Source organism: Quercus suber, unplaced genomic scaffold (assembly GCF_002906115.3).
Source record: "Quercus suber isolate HL8 unplaced genomic scaffold, Cork oak 2.0 scaffold_519, whole genome shotgun sequence".
Taxonomy (NCBI): Eukaryota; Viridiplantae; Streptophyta; class Magnoliopsida; order Fagales; family Fagaceae; genus Quercus; species Quercus suber.
Window position 1 is genome coordinate 254,108 of NW_027069968.1, and position 21,924 is coordinate 276,031.

A 21,924-nucleotide genomic window follows, 5' to 3' on the forward strand; every position below is an offset into this window, starting at 1 on the left:
AAAAGTTCATTACCATGTACACAACCAAAACTACCGCCACTCTCTATTCAAAAAAATAATAATAATACCACACGTTCCTATAAAAACTACCCCATCTCATATCAACAAAAAAATAGTAAAAAATAAATCTAAACAAAAACCAATTTCAATTTCCAATAAAATTATGACACTAAACTTAAAAAGATGAATAAAGAGTCTCATTACACGCACCAATTACGTGTGACGAGTTAAACATCAATTTATAAGTTTGAACGAGAAAAATTTGTAATACGCGTAGCATTTGTCTTTATATTATGTGGGGTAAGAAAAAAAAAATCCGGATTGGTGCGTGACGTGAGGTGAGAGAGAGAGCGACGATGTGATGGAGCCTATTGCGTACGTACTTTCATTCATTACCTTGGCCATGTTACAGAGAGCGAGAGAGAGAGACATCTCTTTGTGTGTGTGTGTGTATTTGTGTGGTTTTTTTTTTTTTTTTTTTTTTGATAGGGTGTGGTTGATACTTGATAAACAAATCAAGTGCGACAAAGGCGATGATCTAGGATGATGAGAATCAAAAAAACCAGACCTTTCTTTGTGGGACCAGATAGAAGGAACGTCTTCGAGGCGCTTGTTATGGGTCCCACAACACCACCCTTTCATTTGATTATGACATACTGACTGGGCAATGCGTTGTCCGCCATGTACGCATAATTTTTTTAAAAAAATATCCCATCGTAGCATATGAATAATGCGAAAATACCATGACCCACAAATAATTAAGAGGATGTTTGGTATAGTAAATTGAAAATTGTAGTTTGGAGTTTTTTAAAATATGTATGGATAAAAAAGTGAGTAGAAATGTGTATAAATGTTTGGTAGAGTAGATTAAAAATTGTTATTTGTAGTTTTTTGAAATATATGTAGGTAAAAAAGTGTGTAAAAATATGTATACTTGATCAAATTAGATTTATTTTACACAATTTTAGATCATAAAAACCTAAAATTTAAATATTTATTTGATGAAATAGCCATTATTCTTTATTTTTCTTGAAATTTTATAAACACAAAAAATATAATAAGAACATACAATTTAATAGCTAAATTTTCAAAATTCATCATTGATATATTTGTAGAATTTTTTTTTCCAAACTTTGTTCATGACCCACAAATATGACTTTATTTTATTANTAAGAGACTTTCTTTATTTAGAATCCTCAATTTTTTTGGTTAAAAAATACTCATAAATCTTAAGCAAAACCTGTAGACATTCAAGTAAAATTACATTTTCAACTTCCAGGAAAAAAAAAAATTGTTTATTTAAAAAAAAAAAAGTTAACCACAAAAAAAAAGTTCATTACCATGTACACAACCAAAACTACCGCCACTCTCTATTCAAAAAAATAATAATAATACCACACGTTCCTATAAAAACTACCCCATCTCATATCAACAAAAAAATAGTAAAAAATAAATCTAAACAAAAACCAATTTCAATTTCCAATAAAATTATGACACTAAACTTAAAAAGATGAATAAAGAGTCTCATTACACGCACCAATTACGTGTGACGAGTTAAACATCAATTTATAAGTTTGAACGAGAAAAATTTGTAATACGCGTAGCATTTGTCTTTATATTATGTGGGGTAAGAAAAAAAAATCCGGATTGGTGCGTGACGTGAGGTGAGAGAGAGAGAGACGATGTGATGGAGCCTATTGCGTACGTACTTTCATTCATTACTTTGGCCATGTTACAGAGAGCGAGAGAGAGAGACATCTCTTTGTGTGTGTGTGTGTATTTGTGTTTTTTTTTTTTTTTTTTTTTTGATAGGGTGTGGTTGATACTTGATAAACAAATCAAGTGCGACAAAGGCGATGATCTAGGATGATGAGAATCAAAAAAACCAGACCTTTCTTTGTGGGACCAGATAGAAGGAACGTCTTCGAGGCGCTTGTTATGGGTCCCACAACACCACCCTTTCATTTGATTATGACATACTGACTGGGCAATGCGTTGTCCGCCATGTACGCATAATTTTTTTAAAAAAATATCCCATCGTAGCATATGAATAATGCGAAAATACCATGACCCACAAATAATTAAGAGGATGTTTGGTATAGTAAATTGAAAATTGTAGTTTGGAGTTTTTTAAAATATGTATGGATAAAAAAGTGAGTAGAAATGTGTATAAATGTTTGGTAGAGTAGATTAAAAATTGTTATTTGTAGTTTTTTGAAATATATGTAGGTAAAAAAGTGTGTAAAAATATGTATACTTGATCAAATTAGATTTATTTTACACAATTTTAGATCATAAAAACCTAAAATTTAAATATTTATTTGATGAAATAGCCATTATTCTTTATTTTTCTTGAAATTTTATAAACACAAAAAATATAATAAGAACATACAATTTGATAGCTAAATTTTCAAAATTCATCATTGATATATTTGTAGAATTTTTTTTTCCAAACTTTGTTCATGACCCACAAATATGACTTTATTTTATTTTATTTTATTATTATCATGAAACTTTGCATGCATGTATGGTATTTTATGGTTTGATTTGGACAGCCATGCTGTCATAATGATGCTACCATTTCCATGTCATGTCTTCTACGTCTTGGGCCCCCTCAAATAATATAGGAAGATTGATACCACTTGTTGTTAAAGCTTTTTATGTAATTGGCTCTTGTTTGGTCATTTGTGCTTGCTTGTTCTTCAATCTTGATTGCTCTCCCAAGAGTAAAATATTTATTAAAAAAATTCTACGGTCTTTTGTCAATAATTGTTTAGCAAAAACGAAAAAAAGGGACACATTAAACGATTTTTTAATAAATTTTTTCTTTTATTTTATTTAAAAAATTGAAATTTACTTTTAAAAATAGTGACCCAACAAACCCCTTTGGAAAAAAGAGGCATCATCTTCTTCCCTAAGGTTCAACACCAAATAGGAGTTGAAAGAGATGGGAATCCCTTTTTCAAAAATTGCAAAATCAAAAAAGAGGTCCAACAAGCTAAAGAATGAGAAAGAGAGTTCGTTGATCTTAGCACGTAAGAAGTCCTTCTTCAAAAAGAAAATGATTGTAGGGCAAAGAGAATATCAATTATTATGAAAGCAAGTCAGGCTGCACAGCAGCCGAGTGGAGTCTAATATTTGAAGTTCATTAATTTTATTTTGAATACAAGTTAGGTTCAATTTTATCGTTAAATAGAATACGTGTTTAAATTTTGGTTATTTTTTTATTAAATAAGTTCAAACTTGTTTATAAGTTACTTGATTAACTTATTTTTTCCTCATATGTATATAATAAATATTATGATTAATTTTTTTTTAAACCTTTCACAAGTATATACTATATACTAATGATTAATGATTTAATTATAATTATTTGAGTTAATTAAATAAATTTTTTTTTTCATAAACTTGTAAAAATTACATTCATGATTCATCAACCTTATATTGTTAAAAATTATAAACAAATTTACTCCAAAATAGACTTCATATTTTCAATAAATTACAAATAATAATTTGATATCTTATAAACTTATTTACAAACTTATACTATCAAATTGTAAGTTTATACAAGTGTGTGTGTATATATATTCTACACAATTCTACATATGAATATATATATATATATAATGTTATATAGACTCTAATTGAGCCTCATATTAACAAGTTTGTTTACAAAGAACATTATTATATTTGAGCTTATTTTGTTTAATAATTGTGCTCAAATTTGGTTTAATTTTAACTCGTTTGTTAAATAAATAAACTTAAACAAGATTATTTTTTGACCCAAACACAAATTATTTATGAATAGTTTGGATTATTTACGGTCGTAAAAGTAATAGACCCAAGGGATTTTAAAGGAGTAACAAAATGGGTTTGACGAATTTAAGTATTTAACGCGTTTCTCCTAGTAAATAGTAATGCTAGAACCATAATTTTTGAAACAACTTGTTCACGTGGTAAGTTGTGAGCGATAGAGTTGTGGACCGACCACTTTTATTTTACCATTCACAATTTACCGCGTGAACAAATTGTAACAAAAATTATATTAAAAATTGTGACCTTAGCATTTTTGTCTTGATAAATCAAAGAGTAGCACACTTCCTTCAACCTATGCACTGCAAACGAAGCCCAAATGGGGTTTGGCACATGCATCTTCTGGTGAGAATTTAATAGAATCATGCTTGCTTTTTAACAGTGAAACTCACCCATCTACAGAGTACCTACATAAAAAGTCGTAGAATCTGATGTCTCCGTTCAGACAAAGGCCACACAATTTGATTGGACAAAGCAAAGAAAGATATGCTCAGCAGTTTCCTTTGCAGCATTATGATACGCAGTAGTCAGTACTCACTACTCACAATTCATGTTCCATCAAGGGACAAAGGCAAAGGGGAAAAAAATAATTAGGGGGAAAATATCTGAACGTATATATATACATATATGTCATATGATTCAGTACATTTCTATCATTTTCCATAGAAAAAAAATCTAGGTACTGAAAATTACATGTGAGTAGCAAAAATAGATTAAAATTTCCATGCAGTCATTGTCATTTTTTGCCACTAAAACCGCGTGACAATAGTGAGTCATTCATCATAGTGACCAAATGAAAATCTTCATAGACTAAAACTTTTCAGCCATTTTGACTTTTTATTTTTTTATTGTAAATGTGTCCAAATTAGACAACATATCATTAAGAACCAAATATAATCCGTTTATTTTACTATATTGTTATTTTTAAAATCCTATGGACAAGATTGAAAATTTTGGATAAACTCAAATTCACATACCTATTTGTCAAATTATATCAAACAATTACTCCTTTTGATTTTTGAAATCACCTAAAATATTAGGTGATAAGCTGTTATTAGTACTCATTTTGACAAACTCTAATTCACATACCTATTTGTCAACAATAAAAATATTGTCAAAAAAACTATTTATTTTCTTATTTTTTTTTCCATAAAATGTTTTTAAAAATAGTTCATAAACCAATATCCTTTAAGTATCAGTTAACATTTTAACAAAAAAAAATGGTAAATTTAAATTATAACCAATAACAACTTATAACTTAAAATTTATTGTAAAAATATTGAGAGCTTGTCATCACGAGTATAGGGACCGAGGAAGAACTATTGGACTAACATTTTGTGGGTAATTGATTAATAGAGGGACTCATGTGTGTCGGTAGTTTTCGATAGGTAGGGTTTCAATTGATGTAAGCCAACCGCAGCCCATCTTTCTGTCCTCTTTCTATTTGTCTATCAAAGAGAAGAAAAAAAAATCATTGGCTGAAAATATTTGAAGTTTGGTAAATTGTGTTGGCAATTTCTTGCACCAAGACAAACGTATTCATGGGGAGACGTGGCATTTGTATTGACGGGAATGGGTGCATAAAATGAAATGCTTCTAGAGAGGAAACGTGGGCAAATCTGGCAAGGATAAGTGCCTTTAGATTTGTAACTTGCAAGATGCTGCACTAGGTTATTGATTAGACAACAAACACAAAGAATGTGACATTGATTTAAGTGGGTTTTAAACAAAAGTAAAATTATAGCCACCCTTTTTGAATTTTCTTGTGGGTCAAAAATCAAAATATATCCCCCTCAAAGTGCTAGTTTTCGTTTTTTTTTTTTTTTTGGTCTCAAAAGAAAATTTCTAGAACCAAATTTCACAATTTTCTGACAAGTGAGTGATCAGAAAAAAAAATTATGTAAAAGTGATAAATAACTATTTATAATTTGCCACATAAAATAATTGTGAAAATAGGTATGAATTTTATTTATTTATAGAATTTCAATTTGTGATGCCTGCTTATGATAATTGTGCTTTTTATCATTTAATCAAGACACCAATCGGTTTTTGGTTTAGATGAGAATTAAATCACAGATCTCTTATTCAACTATAAAAAATCTTTCAAATTGAGTTAACCAGAAGCCTCAAAGTTCATTTGGCTATGGTGCTAGAACAACTCGATCATAAAATGTTGACATCATTGTTTTCAATAATCTGTTTTTTCTGTGGAATATTCAATGAAGTGGGTCAAGAACATCTTGAGTCTAATTTCATGGCCCAAGAATTCTTCAAGGAAGGTTGATTAGTGCTTGGAAATTGACTTAGATTAGTTCATAAGAAATTTGAAGTGTGGGTGGGCAAGTTGATATGAAAGCAAAAGGACCGTGCCGTATCCGCTATGTTTGCTGTTATTGCTTGAGCACTCTGGTTTGTTTGAAAATGAGTCCGACGAAAAAACCTTGGCAATTGCTTTGTCTAAATTTTCTGGTCATGCCCATATCTTACTCACAAGGGTGAAGTTGTACTAGAAGAACCAATATGGTGGGAGTCAATTATTTTACCCACTATGTCTCAAAGACTATAACAACAATGTTTAGGTGGAATCCAATTAGAATTCTTTGGTTTTATTATAAGTCATGAAAGTCTTCGTCCGGGTCATCATTTAGAACTAAACATAATCTTATATATCTTTGTGCAATAAATCCATTCTTAAATACATTTTACTATTTATTTTTCCCTGTAAACTGGGTTATAGCTTATAGGTTGAATACTCTTAAATCCCTATTCCCATTTTACCAAATCACAATAAGAGGTGGTGGATGTGCTAATCAACCCATAAACAATTGATGTAAAACTTTCTTAAATTCCAAGTCTGTTCCCATTTTCTCGAAACGTAATAAAAGGTGAAGGGGGTGCCAGTCCAACCATAAACAACTGATGTAAAACCTCTTAAATGTTGTACTAGTGATGCATTTCTTTTTTTATAAATAAATTAAAAAGAAAAGAAAGAACTAAACTTACGAGTGATCGTTATATGAAAAATATTTTTTATTATTAAGTTAAGATACCAATGGATTTCTTTTTTGTTTTTATTTTTTTAGAGAGTTTAAACCTATGACGTCCATTCTTGATAAAAACTCTTTATCATCAGATCTAAACACCAATCAGTTTTTTGGTGTAGCTCTTTATCACATCTCTTATACTATGTTAAGAAGTTTCATCAATTGAGATAATTGAAACCAACTAATACACGTCTTATTAAGTGAGTCGTGAAATAATATATATGATGTTAGTGGTTTCAAATACCCTAAAAAATACGTAAGTACAATTAAATTTTTCTATGAAGAGTAATTATGAATGGATCTATTGTAATCTCGAACTTTATATCTTTAGCCGCTTAAAATAAATCAAAGAATCGTTCGTAACGTTAGGCGTCTAATAATGTATAATTTAACAGAAATAAGTAAGGGGCATTTTTAATGTTTTGAAATGATGCCTTTTGTTTTATAAATAGGATAGTATTTCAACCTATCACATTTAAACTCTAAATCTTTTATTCGACAACAAAAAACTTTATCAATTAAGCTAGTTAGAACCCACGAAATGATGATTGGCACCAAATTTTACGTGCTCAAATAATATAATATATCACACCAAATATATATATATATATATATATTGCTACTTCCTAGATTTGATTTCCTTTGCATTAATCTAAATCATTTTGCTTGTTAGATGCTCCCTAGATTAAGTGCCTAGTTATTTCTTTGTCAACGAGAAAGCAAACTAAGGGGCTTATTCCTCGGTATTGAATGTTTTAAATGCTTCTTTGACAAAGAAAAAAAGAATCTCCTTTTTTGTGGTTTCGGCACTTCAATTATGAGTATTTTTTTTTCTAGAATCAAGCAAGGTGCATCAAACTGTGGGCATATTTTGGACTTCACTGGCCGACACAAAGACATATAATATTATCCAATAGCCATTTTGTGGTTCCATAATTTTATACCAAACTCACTTTGGTCAAATATAAGGTTGTCCAACTAACTAAGCAAGTTGATGTAGTTCCTTTTATAATTATTATTATTATGGCCAACAATAATTTTGATACTTTAAGTTTCGTTCATTTGTCAATTTCACCTTTAGAATTTCAAAAAATATCAATCAGAGATCCCTAAATTTTATAAAATTGTTCAAATTTGCCTCAATTTCTACTTTGTTTTCTAGAATTTCAAAAGTGTGGAAAATGATTACTCCACTTTTTCTTTTCTTTATATACCTTCATATTTGTTTCAACATTTTCTGGTCACGTGAAATTAAATTATCTCAAAAGTTAAAGTATTGATTTATGTCAATTCCACTCAAGTAAAAGTGGGTCATCGTGGTGGTTATGTGGCTCTTGTGATTCACCAATACTATTAGCATGTGAATCAAACCACATGATATATTAATATCTAAATGAGCATGCAAATCAAATTGGATCATTTTACAACCGTAAGAATTCAAATGCTACTTTTGAAATTCTAGGCATCAAATTAGAATATGAAGCAAAATTTAAACGTTACTTTTAAGGGAAAGAGCAATTGATTTTCATAGACGAAATTGTATAGCCCTCGTAAATAACACAGCATCTACTCAAACTGAGTAATTATTCAATGTCAATGAATAATATTCTCTCATTTCACATAATAGTAAATTCTAATAAGGGATAGGAGCATTAGTATTACTTCCAAAGTATTGAGTAATTTTCTCTTCTTCTTCTTTTTTTTGGACGATTTTTTTTTTTTTTTTTTGCTTTTCTAACATTCATATATTGTAATGGTAGTATTATTATTACCTTTTGGATCCATCTTTCTCCAATAAAAATTCAAATTTGAGAACACCCAAATGCAGCCAAGTAAAGGAGCCAAAGCTGTACTAGAATTATATGAGTGGTATGTATCAAAAAGATGGGGTCATCTTCTCATTCATTAGGCCATTGGGCCAACAATTTTGCAAGGGTAAAAACTTTATCCTTGAAAGAAAAGTGGTTGGAGGAAAGTCTATTTCCAGGTTCCAGAACCACACAAAAAACACCAAAGTACGTGCACGACTGTGTGTGTGTGTTTTTTTTAATAAAGAGGGTAGGGGCTTCTTCTAACTTCAGAAACAGCCTGGCATGATAGGAATGTTATGTGTTTTTCTGTTTTTGTACAGCACCATTTTCATTGGCTCTTAGCTCCAAAATTAGACAAAACAGTGAGACACTACCCCCCTTTGAAAAAGAAAGATAGAATCCCCACGTTAAGAAGACATAACTAACCCACTATTGTTGTTTCATCTTGATGGAGATGGAGTGACAGACTTCTCTCTATCTTCTTTCTTTGTATTGAAAGATTCTTTTAGCTCTTGATTGTATTGTTTTGTGTATCTTCTAAAATGAGAAAAAAAGATATTGATAATAGTTACTTGGATTTGGAAAATAGTACTCAAACTCTTCCATTAATCAAGAAGATACAGAGTACGAAAGTATATAAGGCCTAGCGCCTAGTGGGATGCTTAGTGGAGAACAACTTAATATGGGTGTGTACTTAATCCATCAACTTACAAATTGATCAACTCAAAGCATTGAGTTGTGAAAGTAAAATAACTTTGAGTTAAGTCGAGTTCAAGTTGATGAATTTTTCAACTTGCCCAACTCGATTCAATTTGGCCTACATAATAAATTATATAGATATATGCTTTTACAGTTTATACCATTTACATACACAACCCTCCCTATTATCTCATTCTTTTCTAATAAGTTGTGACACCTTTCCCTCCTCAGTCACCAATAATCAAGAAAGACTCTTTTAGCTCTTCTATTATCAATAGGTTGATTGTATTGTTTTGTGTATCTTCTAAAATGAGAAAAAAAGATATTGATAATAGTTACTTAGATTTGGAAAATAGTACTCAAGCTCTTTCATTAATCAAAAAGATACAAAGTATGAAAGTATTCAATGGCTAGAGCTTAGTGGGATGCTTAGTAGAAGCAATCAATCCATCAACTTACAAATTGATTGACCCAATGCTTTGAGTTGAGGGGTTGGCTTGTGTTAAATAAAATAACCTTGAGTTAATTTGAGTTCAAGTTGATGAAATTTCCAACCCGACCAACTCGATTTAATTTGACATATATAATTAATTATATAGACATATGCATTTATAGTTTATACCATTTACGTACCCAATGTTCCCTATTATCTCATTCTTTTCTAATAAGTTGTGACACCTCCCCCTCCTCATTCACCAATAATCAAGAAAGACTCTTTTAGCTCTTCTATTATCAATAGGTTGATTGTTTTGTTTTGTGTATCTTCTAAAATGAGAAAAAAAGATATTGATAATAGTTACTTAGATTTGGAAAATAGTACTCAAGCTTTTCCATTAATCAAAAAGATACAAAGTATGAAAGTATACAATGCCTAGAGCCCTAGTGGGATGCTTAGTGAAGAACAACTGAATATGGGTGTGCACTCCATCTATCAACTTACAAATTGATCAACCCAATGCTTTGAGTTGGGGGTTGGGTTGTGTTAAATAAAATAAACTTGAGTTAAGTCGAGTTTAATTTGATGAATTTTTCAACCCGACCAACTCGATTCAATTATATAATATATTATATAGATATATGCATTTACAATTTATACCATTTGTATACCCAACCAACCTTCCCTCTTATCTCATACTTTTCTAATAAGTCATGACACCTCCCCCTCCTCATTCACCAATAATCAAAGCAATGATCTAACTCGCACCTCTCTCTCTCTCTCTCTCTCTCTCTCTCTCTCTCTTCCATTGATTTTCAACCTTATTTCAATTTTTTATTATTTAATTTTAACTTGAAAATGATATAATATCAGTACTTTCAAGACATAAATGTAACAACCAACAAAGCAAAAGCATTTTTCTTTTCCTAGATTTCCTTTGCTACCTGTTGAGGTGCAAAATAATTAAATAGCCACAAATAGGCCCAAAAAAGAGATGAAAAAGACTTTAAGCCCATTTCACACAAAAAAAAAAAAAAAAGAGAGAAAGAAAGAGAATAAAGGGTGGGCTCTCACAATAAAGGAAAGGAAGGAGAAAAGAAAGAAAAGAGAAGGAGCCCAGAGGATCTGATCCAGAGGTCCACGAAGAAAAGGGCCCAAGAAAACAGATAAAGGAAACAGCAAGCCAAAGCAAGCCCAGAAGGACGACTTGGGTCGGGACGCCCAGAAGCAATACCAGAGGCAGAGGATCCCCGGACGCGCGAGGTGAAACTAAAGCAGATTTGAAGAGAGAAAAAAGACAAAAGGCATGCGGACCTTATGAACCAGGCACACAGTGGAAGTACAAAGCAAAAAGGCAGGAGATTTGGTTCCAACCATTTGAAGAAAAAGACAAGGAGAAGTACAACTGGGAAAGCTGGGAAAGCTGGAGCAAAAGCCAAAACGCCTCAGGTCAACCAACGGGAAAATCTGGAAATGGGAAACTAGCTGGGAGACTTTCATCCGGTCGCAGCAAAAAGAAAGGAACTATGAGAAAAAGGGAAACGACATGATCCTGAAACAATCAGGCACCGAACCGACTTCAAAGGGCAAAAAGGAAAAATCGGTAGTACCCCCAGGAGCCCGAAGCCGTGCTATAAAAAGGGGGGAAAGGAAAAGCATAGGGGAGGCAATTGGGGGGGACGCTTAGATCATTCGTTAAGACACTTAAAGTCATTTCTCTAAAGTCTCAAAAAGAATATAGAAGAGACTCTGTTAAACTAAAGGGAAAACAGGGGAATCTGTTCCCGATATCCCAGAGGCAGCCACTACAGTACACGCTCGGATTCAACGAATTCAAACTTTGCAAGTCTTTGAAGCTTGAATGGCTATCAAAGTCTGTAATTTTTGAACTCATTTGAACCTTGCATTATGTCTTAGTGAGCTTTGTAATCACAGTTAAAAGAAACTAATGAAACATCCCTCACCAATTAGAGGATCCCTAACATGTTCTTTGCATTATATTTCATTTATTATGCATTTCCTTTACTGTTAAACGTTATTCAATGCAAATACTTTTTTTTAGTTGTTTGTAATTGTAGGAAGTTTGTTCTGTGCGCAAATCTATTCTTAAATCAGCCCGTTAGCTGCGGAGAATTGATCCTAGTCCACCAAGAACCTCTCACACGGCCCAGGATCCTTGGGCCATAGTGCTAAAAAAAAAGCACTCTCACACTACCAAACAAAGACTATGATGAGTTAGGATCGTGCAGAGATTTTAATTATGATTTGCTTTTGTTTGTGTCACTTTGTTTTATCTTGCCTTTGCTTCAACTTTCAAGTGTTATTTCAACTACCTGAATAAATGACTCATTTGTTTGGTTGGTTCTTTTACTTTTGCTCTACCTTCCTCTATTTGATTGCAAAGAAAAGGAGGAAATTGTGGAAAAATTATTGTTAACATTAGGCTATTGGTTTGGTATTGTGTATTTCGAATATATACTAATATCTCAACTTGTTGAGCCCAGCCCAACCTATGTGGTTGGATTGAGTATAAAATTAACTTCTCAACTTATAAGTATCTAGATTTTCATTTTATTTATTGTTATTATTGTCATTATACTATCCCTACTGTCCATTGGAAATTGATTGGCCCTTGAGGAGGAGAGTAACTATAAACAACCTGAATTTGGAAGAAATATTTGAGAGATATATACAAAACATTAGACACTTCAACCCACCTAAACAACTGGCCTTTTATAGTTTGCTTTCACCTAACCAATGAAAATCCATTATAAATCTCAAAAACTTACAAAACTCAATGGAGAATATCTTTAAAAAAAAAATCAGAAAGTTCCATTATCTTTAACAATGCTAATTAACATTTTTTTTTCTCTCAAAATTGATTATTATGCTTGTATAACTATGGCTGAAGCTTTTCATGACCAGTAATTTCAGTGATGAAATGGGCAAACTAGAGTACTTGGTTCACAGATTAGACGTATCTCTTAAAAATGTAGCCAGTATGCAGTAGCGTTCTTATGGGTTATAAAATGGTCACACATCATATTCGAGGCCACTAAAACTGTCATATATACATTGCTCGTATCACATTTTTTTTAGCCTCTGATTGTTCACAATGTCTAAAAGCTGAACAGCGTTCAGCAAAAGCAATTTCTAATGGCCATTAATCCATCCAAGCTTCTTCACAAAGATAAAAGTGAACACGAAACTCTATTACCCAATTGATTCACAAGAACTCAATGTTTCTCGAGTCCCTCATTGCTCACTGCTCACGAGGATTCAAAGGGAATGTCCAGGCTCAGGTTAGTATGGCTAAGTATTTGTTTCTTGCTTGAGAGAGAGAGTAAAGGACATTGCTTATACATCACTATCTTCCTAGTGGCTAAACATTCCCTCAAGCTCTATCACAATCATGCCAAATTTCTTCTATCAGTATATGCTCATTTTGGCAGATTAGTCTGGCGAAGTATTTGTTTCTTGCTTGAGAGAGAGAGAGTAAAGGACACTGCTTATATATCACTATCTTCCGAGTGGCTAAGCATTCCCTCAAGCTCTATCACAATCATGCCAAATTTCTTCTATCAGTATATGCTCATTTTGGCAGATTAGTATGGCTAAGTATTTGTTTCTTGCTTGAGAGAGAGAGTAAAGGACATTGCTTATAAGCATACCCTCAAGCTCTATCACAATAATGCCAAATTTCTTCTATCAGTATATGCTCATTTTGGCAGATGCATGCATATCCCAAAAAGTATTCTAGGTGAGGAGAGAAGCATAGGTTCCACATCCAGACTAATGCAGAATGTGATATAAACCTTAGGGGGATCATATTCAAAGGGCAAAGAGGCTCGTACTGGCAGGTCAAAATCTTTGTGGAGCCACGGATATATTTAACTAAGGGTGCGTTGGATACCGCTTATTTTACTGCGTTTGGATACCGCTTATTTTACTGAAAACTGAAAACGATTAAAAAAAAATAATTTTTGATTACTGTTCACAAATGAAAATACTGTTTATTTACCTTAATGCACTCCCATGAACAGTGCAAGAGGCGTTGGTAAAAAAAAAAAAAAAAATCGAGAGGATCCCTAACATGTTCTTTGCATTATATTTCATTTATTATGCATTTCCTTTACTGTTAAACGTTATTCAATGCAAATACTTTTTTTTAGTTGTTTGTAATTGTAGGAAGTTTGTTCTGTGCGCAAATCTATTCTTAAATCAGCCCGTTAGCTGCGGAGAATTGATCCTAGTCCACCAAGAACCTCTCACACGGCCCAGGATCCTTGGGCCATAGTGCTAAAAAAAAAGCACTCTCACACTACCAAACAAAGACTATGATGAGTTAGGATCGTGCAGAGATTTTAATTATGATTTGCTTTTGTTTGTGTCACTTTGTTTTATCTTGCCTTTGCTTCAACTTTCAAGTGTTATTTCAACTACCTGAATAAATGACTCATTTGTTTGGTTGGTTCTTTTACTTTTGCTCTACCTTCCTCTATTTGATTGCAAAGAAAAGGAGGAAATTGTGGAAAAATTATTGTTAACATTAGGCTATTGGTTTGGTATTGTGTATTTCGAATATATACTAATATCTCAACTTGTTGAGCCCAGCCCAACCTATGTGGTTGGATTGAGTATAAAATTAACTTCTCAACTTATAAGTATCTAGATTTTCATTTTATTTATTGTTATTATTGTCATTATACTATCCCTACTGTCCATTGGAAATTGATTGACCCTTGAGGAGGAGAGTAACTATAAACAACCTGAATTTGGAAGAAATATTTGAGAGATATATACAAAACATTAGACACTTCAACCCACCTAAACAACTGGCCTTTTATAGTTTGCTTTCACCTAACCAATGAAAATCCATTATAAATCTCAAAAACTTACAAAACTCAATGGAGAATATCTTTAAAAAAAAAATCAGAAAGTTCCATTATCTTTAACAATGCTAATTAACATTTTTTTTTCTCTCAAAATTGATTATTATGCTTGTATAACTATGGCTGAAGCTTTTCATGACCAGTAATTTCAGTGATGAAATGGGCAAACTAGAGTACTTGGTTCACAGATTAGACGTATCTCTTAAAAATGTAGCCAGTATGCAGTAGCGTTCTTATGGGTTATAAAATGGTCACACATCATATTCGAGGCCACTAAAACTGTCATATATACATTGCTCGTATCACATTTTTTTTAGCCTCTGATTGTTCACAATGTCTAAAAGCTGAACAGCGTTCAGCAAAAGCAATTTCTAATGGCCATTAATCCATCCAAGCTTCTTCACAAAGATAAAAGTGAACACGAAACTCTATTACCCAATTGATTCACAAGAACTCAATGTTTCTCGAGTCCCTCATTGCTCACTGCTCACGAGGATTCAAAGGGAATGTCCAGGCTCAGGTTAGTATGGCTAAGTATTTGTTTCTTGCTTGAGAGAGAGAGTAAAGGACATTGCTTATACATCACTATCTTCCTAGTGGCTAAACATTCCCTCAAGCTCTATCACAATCATGCCAAATTTCTTCTATCAGTATATGCTCATTTTGGCAGATTAGTCTGGCGAAGTATTTGTTTCTTGCTTGAGAGAGAGAGAGTAAAGGACACTGCTTATATATCACTATCTTCCGAGTGGCTAAGCATTCCCTCAAGCTCTATCACAATCATGCCAAATTTCTTCTATCAGTATATGCTCATTTTGGCAGATTAGTATGGCTAAGTATTTGTTTCTTGCTTGAGAGAGAGAGTAAAGGACATTGCTTATAAGCATACCCTCAAGCTCTATCACAATAATGCCAAATTTCTTCTATCAGTATATGCTCATTTTGGCAGATGCATGCATATCCCAAAAAGTATTCTAGGTGAGGAGAGAAGCATAGGTTCCACATCCAGACTAATGCAGAATGTGATATAAACCTTAGGGGGATCATATTCAAAGGGCAAAGAGGCTCGTACTGGCAGGTCAAAATCTTTGTGGAGCCACGGATATATTTAACTAAGGGTGCGTTGGATACCGCTTATTTTACTGCGTTTGGATACCGCTTATTTTACTGAAAACTGAAAACGATTAAAAAAAAATAATTTTTGATTACTGTTCACAAATGAAAATACTGTTTATTTACCTTAATGCACTCCCATGAACAGTGCAAGAGGCGTTGGTAAAAAAAAAAAAAAAAATCGCAAAACGCTAAACGTAAAATGCAATCCAAACACTACCTAAAAGTATTAATTATAAATTGACAACCACCAATGTCCAGAGATTAGATGTCCTTTTGGAAAATTTGCTGCTTTGGTGATGGATTTTATACCGAAGAAAAAGTGACAATTTAAGCTTGAACCCAAGAAAATTCCCACGTACCTAATATCAAATAATATGCAAAACCGACATATTCTCGAAAATAATGAAGAAAATAGCAAAACAAAACTTAACTGACATAGCCTTCTCAAAAAGGCCAGTCGTAGTTTGAAATAGAAATGATGACCATTATCATCTTATATCTAACGTTCAGCTTACTCTTCCTCATCTTCGTCTCCTCCATCTCCACCAGCAGCCTTCTTTGCAGCTGCCTTTTGGTTCCTGCGCTTCACTCTCCCAGGGCGTCCACCACCGAAAGGACTATTCAATGAAAAATCAATGTGCTTCTGTGAGTCCACCCTAACCATAAATGAGGGAATATTGACCACCTGTCTCCCAACCCTGACAAAGCCAAAATAAGTATTATCTCACCAATCACAGTCTATCCTTGGCAACCTGAGAGCTGATCAAAGAGAGACAAAATTTCACAGGCAATTCAAGTCAATAAACTGCCATTTGATCACAAAAGAATGTGCCCATGAGGAAAGCAACGGACAGATAAGGGACCAAGACTCTAGTTAATGCAACATGCCTCAAAATGTAATAAAGGGGGGAAAAATGTCGTCATGCTCCTCCGAAGTAGCCATTACTAATCAAGCCCATCATTTACGAAATCAATCTGAATAAAAAGCATTGTGTAGTCCCACAGGAATCGACCTGCCAAGCCAAGGAAATTTATTCTTCAAACCTAGAGCAAACCTAAATGGCCACATCGACAATATCCTATTCAAGCCTACTAAACAAGTAAGCTGCAGGGTGAGGTGCCTCTAGACACAACAGATGAGAGCACAACCTAAGCCTGAGCAATAAGCAACCATCCCCACAAAAGAACTAAACCTGGCCAATAGGGACAACTTTAAGAATGCCAGAATGAAACAAGTAGAAAAGCAGGAAAAGGAATAGTGCACAAATCAATCAGAATGCATCGGAGATGGGCAGCCAATTGAAGTGTGAGACACCAGCAAGAATCAGGCTTATTTAGCATAACACACCAAAACCACCAAAACACTTCAGCCACCCAATAAGAACTAGTACCTCCTGCACTTCTATAACAAGAAGCACTGCAAGAGTAAAATCTCCTGGCTTTCGCTGCATTTATATTTACTCACAATTAACTGTTCATCCCAAGAACATAATCGAGACTTGAGATATTCACAATGTCTAACTTGACAACCAACATGATATTAAGGTCCACTCGGTTCTACAGAATTTCAAACAGACAATTCTAATATTTTTAAAAATAAAATTAAAAAAATGGATACCAAGGGCCTCTTTTGTTAAGAAAAATCACTGAAAACTATGTTTTGAGAATTTTTCTCAAATTTTTTTTTATAAGTAATAATATTTTATTGAATAGAAGACTACTTCATGTTCACGATGATGAACACAAAGTAACTAAAAAATTACGAAGAATCACACAGGAATCAAAGTGAGCCTTGGAACTCATAAATGAAATTACAATGAGTATAACCAAATGCCAAGACCATTCAAACAAGGTACAAATTAACAAGGTCTTCAATTGATCAAGGGGTCGCTCAATGTCCTCAAAAGTAAAATTTGTTTGGCGTGTTCTCCCACCCCAAGAAAATGACGAATCTGTTTGCTGTGTTTCTATTCCTAGCTTCTTCTTCTTCTTTTTTTCCCTTTTCCCCTAAACCATCACAGCCGAAAAATCTTGAGTCATGGCTCCACTTCGCTAGACTTGCTAGCAGCATGGCTCGCGGCTCCCACAACCCACGCCCACCCATGAGCATCAACAAAGACCCAAAGACACAATGGCAACCCACAACCATCAACAACAGAAGATGGACAACTTAGAGAGAGAGAGAGAGAGAGAGAGAGAGAGAGGGAGGACTGAAAACAAAGAAGAAAATACATAAAAGATGTTTTCAATTTGGGAGTTCATATAGTAAAATTTAGATAAGATTTAAAACAAAAAATAAAATAAAAAATTTAATGCACCTCATGCATTTTGTTCTTTAAGTCATGAAGAACATTTTCAAAATGGGTTACCAAAAAGGCCCTATAAATCATTAAACTAAATATAAGAGTTCACGCACTATCTTCTAATGGTGAACTTCACTTGTGATTTTTATTTGATTTGAAAACTCTAAATCTCCAAACTTCCATGAATTCATTTCATCCTCAGAAGTCAGATCAAGGGCTTAACCAGATAATTAGTCAAATACAAAAAGCAGGGAAGGAAACTGATCATGCCAAAAGAAGTGCACTATATACATCACAGTTTGACATTTTTATAATGCATTACTTGCAACAAAGTCTAATTTTCTAATCATCAATCCAATTTAACAAAGCCTGACTCTATAATTGACAGCCAACAAACATTAGCATTAAGGACCATGCTCAAATTTTTCTTTTGTCCTTGAAGAATTTGAGTTAATGAAATAGTGTCTGATTGAACCACACTATAAAATTTTATTTTCACCTTTAAATGCCAAACCCTTGGCAATATTTGGAACACACCACTCAGCAAGATAAAAGGGCCTACAACGGTTAATGTTCTTAAATTCCAATAAGGTGGAAGTAGTGTTCAGATCAACCAAAAGTACCACAATAACAAAAAATTCCAAATCCTAATCCCGCAATACCTTCCTTTTCAAATGGTAAAGAAAAAGCCAACGTCATCCTGTCATCCTATTAGGTTAACTAGCTTTCGTTTCTTTTCTTTTCTTACCTCTTTTATTTAAGTTTTAAATTTAGCTCCATAACAAATATCCCAAATTACCTTTTCAAAATCAAACATTGCACTAATCAGAACCGTGAACATTCACCTGTTACATTAAACTCTAACTTCATCTGTCTCTAACCAGCATCAAGCAAAATTCAATTTCACAAATTCGTGTTGGCCATATTTTAGTATTTTACAGCATTGAATAAATAATTAGAAGACTCCTCAAACAATGATTCAAATAAATTTGAAAATAATTGCAAAACCAAATAACCAAGAAGAAGAAGAAGAAGAACAACAACAACAACAACAACACCAACAACAACAACAACAACAATAATAATAAAGCCTTGGTACCAAAACTATGGAGTCAACTAAAGAATTGTGCACACGTATTTTCTCTAACATTCTATCTATCATATCCAAAATCATATATTGTCACCACCTATATTAACATAAGATTTTCTACTACTTTTAATAGTTTTATTTTACCTCTAACAAGTAAATAACCAAAAAATGAACTCAAAAAAAAAAAAAAAAATCACATCCACTTCTTACTATGGAAAATACAAAGCATAATCTCACTTATCGAGTGAAGAAGCATAAAGCATTGATCATAATAGTTATGTTTCACAGAAAGCTAAAGATAATAAATTATTCATATACCTTATATGCTTCTGCCGGATAAGCACTCTAGCGTGGTGAATGGACTTGGCCATACCAGACTTGAACACCAGGGTCTGTAAACGTCGCTCCAGAAAGTTTTCAACAGTGAGTGCCAACACATAATCGAGCTTGTTCTGGCTCTCATCCAGTAACCCGTACCTGTTCATCCTCCTCAGAAGGGCTTCACCCTCAAAAATACGACGTTGGTTCTTCTCATCCAGGGTCAAAAGCATTCTAGCATTGTTACGAATTCGACTCAGAGCATACTGTACTCTCCACAGCTCTCTCTTACACCTCAGCCCATACTCTCCCACCAGCTTCAACTCAGCATCCAGACGCTCCTTCTCGTAGGGACGTCTTGGCTTCTTAAAGGTTTTCCCATCTATTTACATAAATGACTCAAACATCAAATGCAAACACAAAGTGGGTTTCTCAAGTTTCATCAAAACAATAGTGCATACGCAAAAGACAAAAGCATCAAAATGCAAAACCCGAAGTGGGTTTTTCAGGTTTCATCAAAACAATCATGAATATGCAAAAGACAATGCATCAAGAAAATGCAAAACCCGAAGTGGGTTTTCCAGGTTTCATCAAAACAATCATGAATATGCAAAAGACAAAGCATCAAAAAAATGCAAAACCCGAAGTGGGTTTATCAGGTTTCGTCAAAACAATCATGAATGTGCAAAAGAAAAGGGCATCAAAATGCAAAACGCAAAGTGGGTTTTCTCAAGCTTCGTCAATACAATTATATAAATGCAAAAAAAAAAACACACACACACACACAGCAAAACATTACTAATTGATTGAAGAAACACAAAGCATTGATCATATTAGCAATAGAAAATGGAGAGAGAAAGAGACTTACAGTTTCGGTAAAAGGCAACGTGGACCATGGTGTGAGTTAAGCCGTACTGTTAGTCCTCTAGTTAAACGATCTGAATACAGCGAGAGATGGAGGACGATGGCGCCGCGCTATGTTTTATGCTGTAGGAGTTTTTCCTTGCTTATATTAAACCCTAACCCCTAACCCTAGCAACAAGTCAAGTTGTGGGTATGGGCCTATACCTAGTGTTTAGTTTGCGGCCCAGCAATAAAATAACCCATAATGCAATGACCCATCGAGCTAAGTCAATCCGAGGTTGGTTGAAAAAATTGCAAATTATCAAACCCAATCCAATATAGCCCTACTATTAATAATTTTTTTTAAAAATATATTACGTTTTAAATTTGTTATTTTTATTAATTTTGAATTATTGAATAATAAATTTTAATAATTAACTGAAAACCCAACTTCTTACAAATAATTCTGACTGTTAAATATATATATTTTTTCTTTTAAGGAAGACCATTACATTTTTTTTTTTTTTTTATGGGAACCATTACATTGCTTTGATTGTTTGTATAATTTTTTTTTTTAAAGATAATTTGTATAGTATCTCTTTTTTAGCTCAATGTTGTTATTACTGTTCACTTAATAAAACATCTCTTCGGACATTCATTCATGGAGTTGTTCAAGCATTATTTCATGTTATCATCACTGCAAGTACCCTAGCCAACCATTGTTTAATTCATAACCAGCCCAGCTCTTTCGCCCACTCTCTACAAATTCATTGTCCTGGGTTCGTTGGGCCTTTAACCCATACCTTTTGGGCTTGGGCTACAAAACTGACCCTACAAGAATTATTTACATGCTAGTTTTACTTATGTTTTCAAGCAAAAGATGCTTGCATAGAATCTTCGTTCTTAAAATTTATAGTAAATGTCATACCATATGAAGAAACTATTTCAATAATATAATTAAAAATTATTAATAAAATAAATAGTGTTGTTTCTAAAAAAGTGAAAATAAAATAATAAAAATTACTTTAACTTGATCAATGCACACCAAATAAAACTTTCTTGATGAATGCACACCATATAAGACTAAAACTGCTATTTGAAAACAAATATTATCGTAGATTATAAAACTATTTAAATAAATAATGAAAATCCTTATTGAAACTTTTGATAATTGTCATTTAATCAATTTTTAATTTTAATTTTATTAAATTTTTGGTAATAAAGTTCCATAAAAAATAATATATTTTACTAATTTATATATACTTAGGTGGTCATAGGGCAAAATTATGTCGGACAACTTGTAATACTAGCATTTAGTTACATAGTGCAAGTACAATATACACAACAAATTATTGTGGTAGATTATAAAAATAATATTTTTTTATAAATATTGGAATAGAATTTTAATCAAATATATATTTTTTTAACTTCTTGAAATTTTGCCAAAAAAAAAATTCACCTTATTTTTAATATACAATAACAAGAGTATTTTACATTTAAACTTAGGAATAGTTCATAAACTCAATTTTACATTAGAATAATTAGTGGATCAAATTTGT

The 21,924-nt window shown here is 32.8% G+C and overlaps 1 protein-coding gene across 1 annotated transcript; it reads right to left on the reverse strand.

Moving 5' to 3' along the window:
- Window positions 1-16,082: 16,082 nt before the first annotated feature.
- Window positions 16,083-20,526, reverse strand: LOC112032065 (small ribosomal subunit protein uS4y). Its single transcript, XM_024064768.2, has 3 exons — window positions 20,391-20,526; window positions 19,523-19,904; window positions 16,083-16,509 (listed from the first exon to the last, which is right to left on the reverse strand). Exons 1-3 carry the CDS (start codon window positions 20,416-20,418, stop codon window positions 16,323-16,325), a joined length of 597 nt encoding a protein of 198 aa, XP_023920536.1. The 5' UTR covers window positions 20,419-20,526; the 3' UTR covers window positions 16,083-16,322.
- Window positions 20,527-21,924: the final 1,398 nt, after the last annotated feature.

Excerpts from the sequence above, each read along its gene's own strand:
- LOC112032065 (XM_024064768.2), bottom strand. The coding sequence starts at position 20,418 with ATGGTCCACGTTGCCTTTTACCGAAACT. Across the intron at positions 19,905-20,390 it reads CGTTGCCTTTTACCGAAACT|ATGGGAAAACCTTTAAGAAG; the intron begins GTAAGTCTCTTT and ends TTATGTAAATAG. Across the intron at positions 16,510-19,522 it reads ATCCGGCAGAAGCATATAAG|GGTTGGGAGACAGGTGGTCA; the intron begins GTATATGAATAA and ends TGGCTTTGTCAG.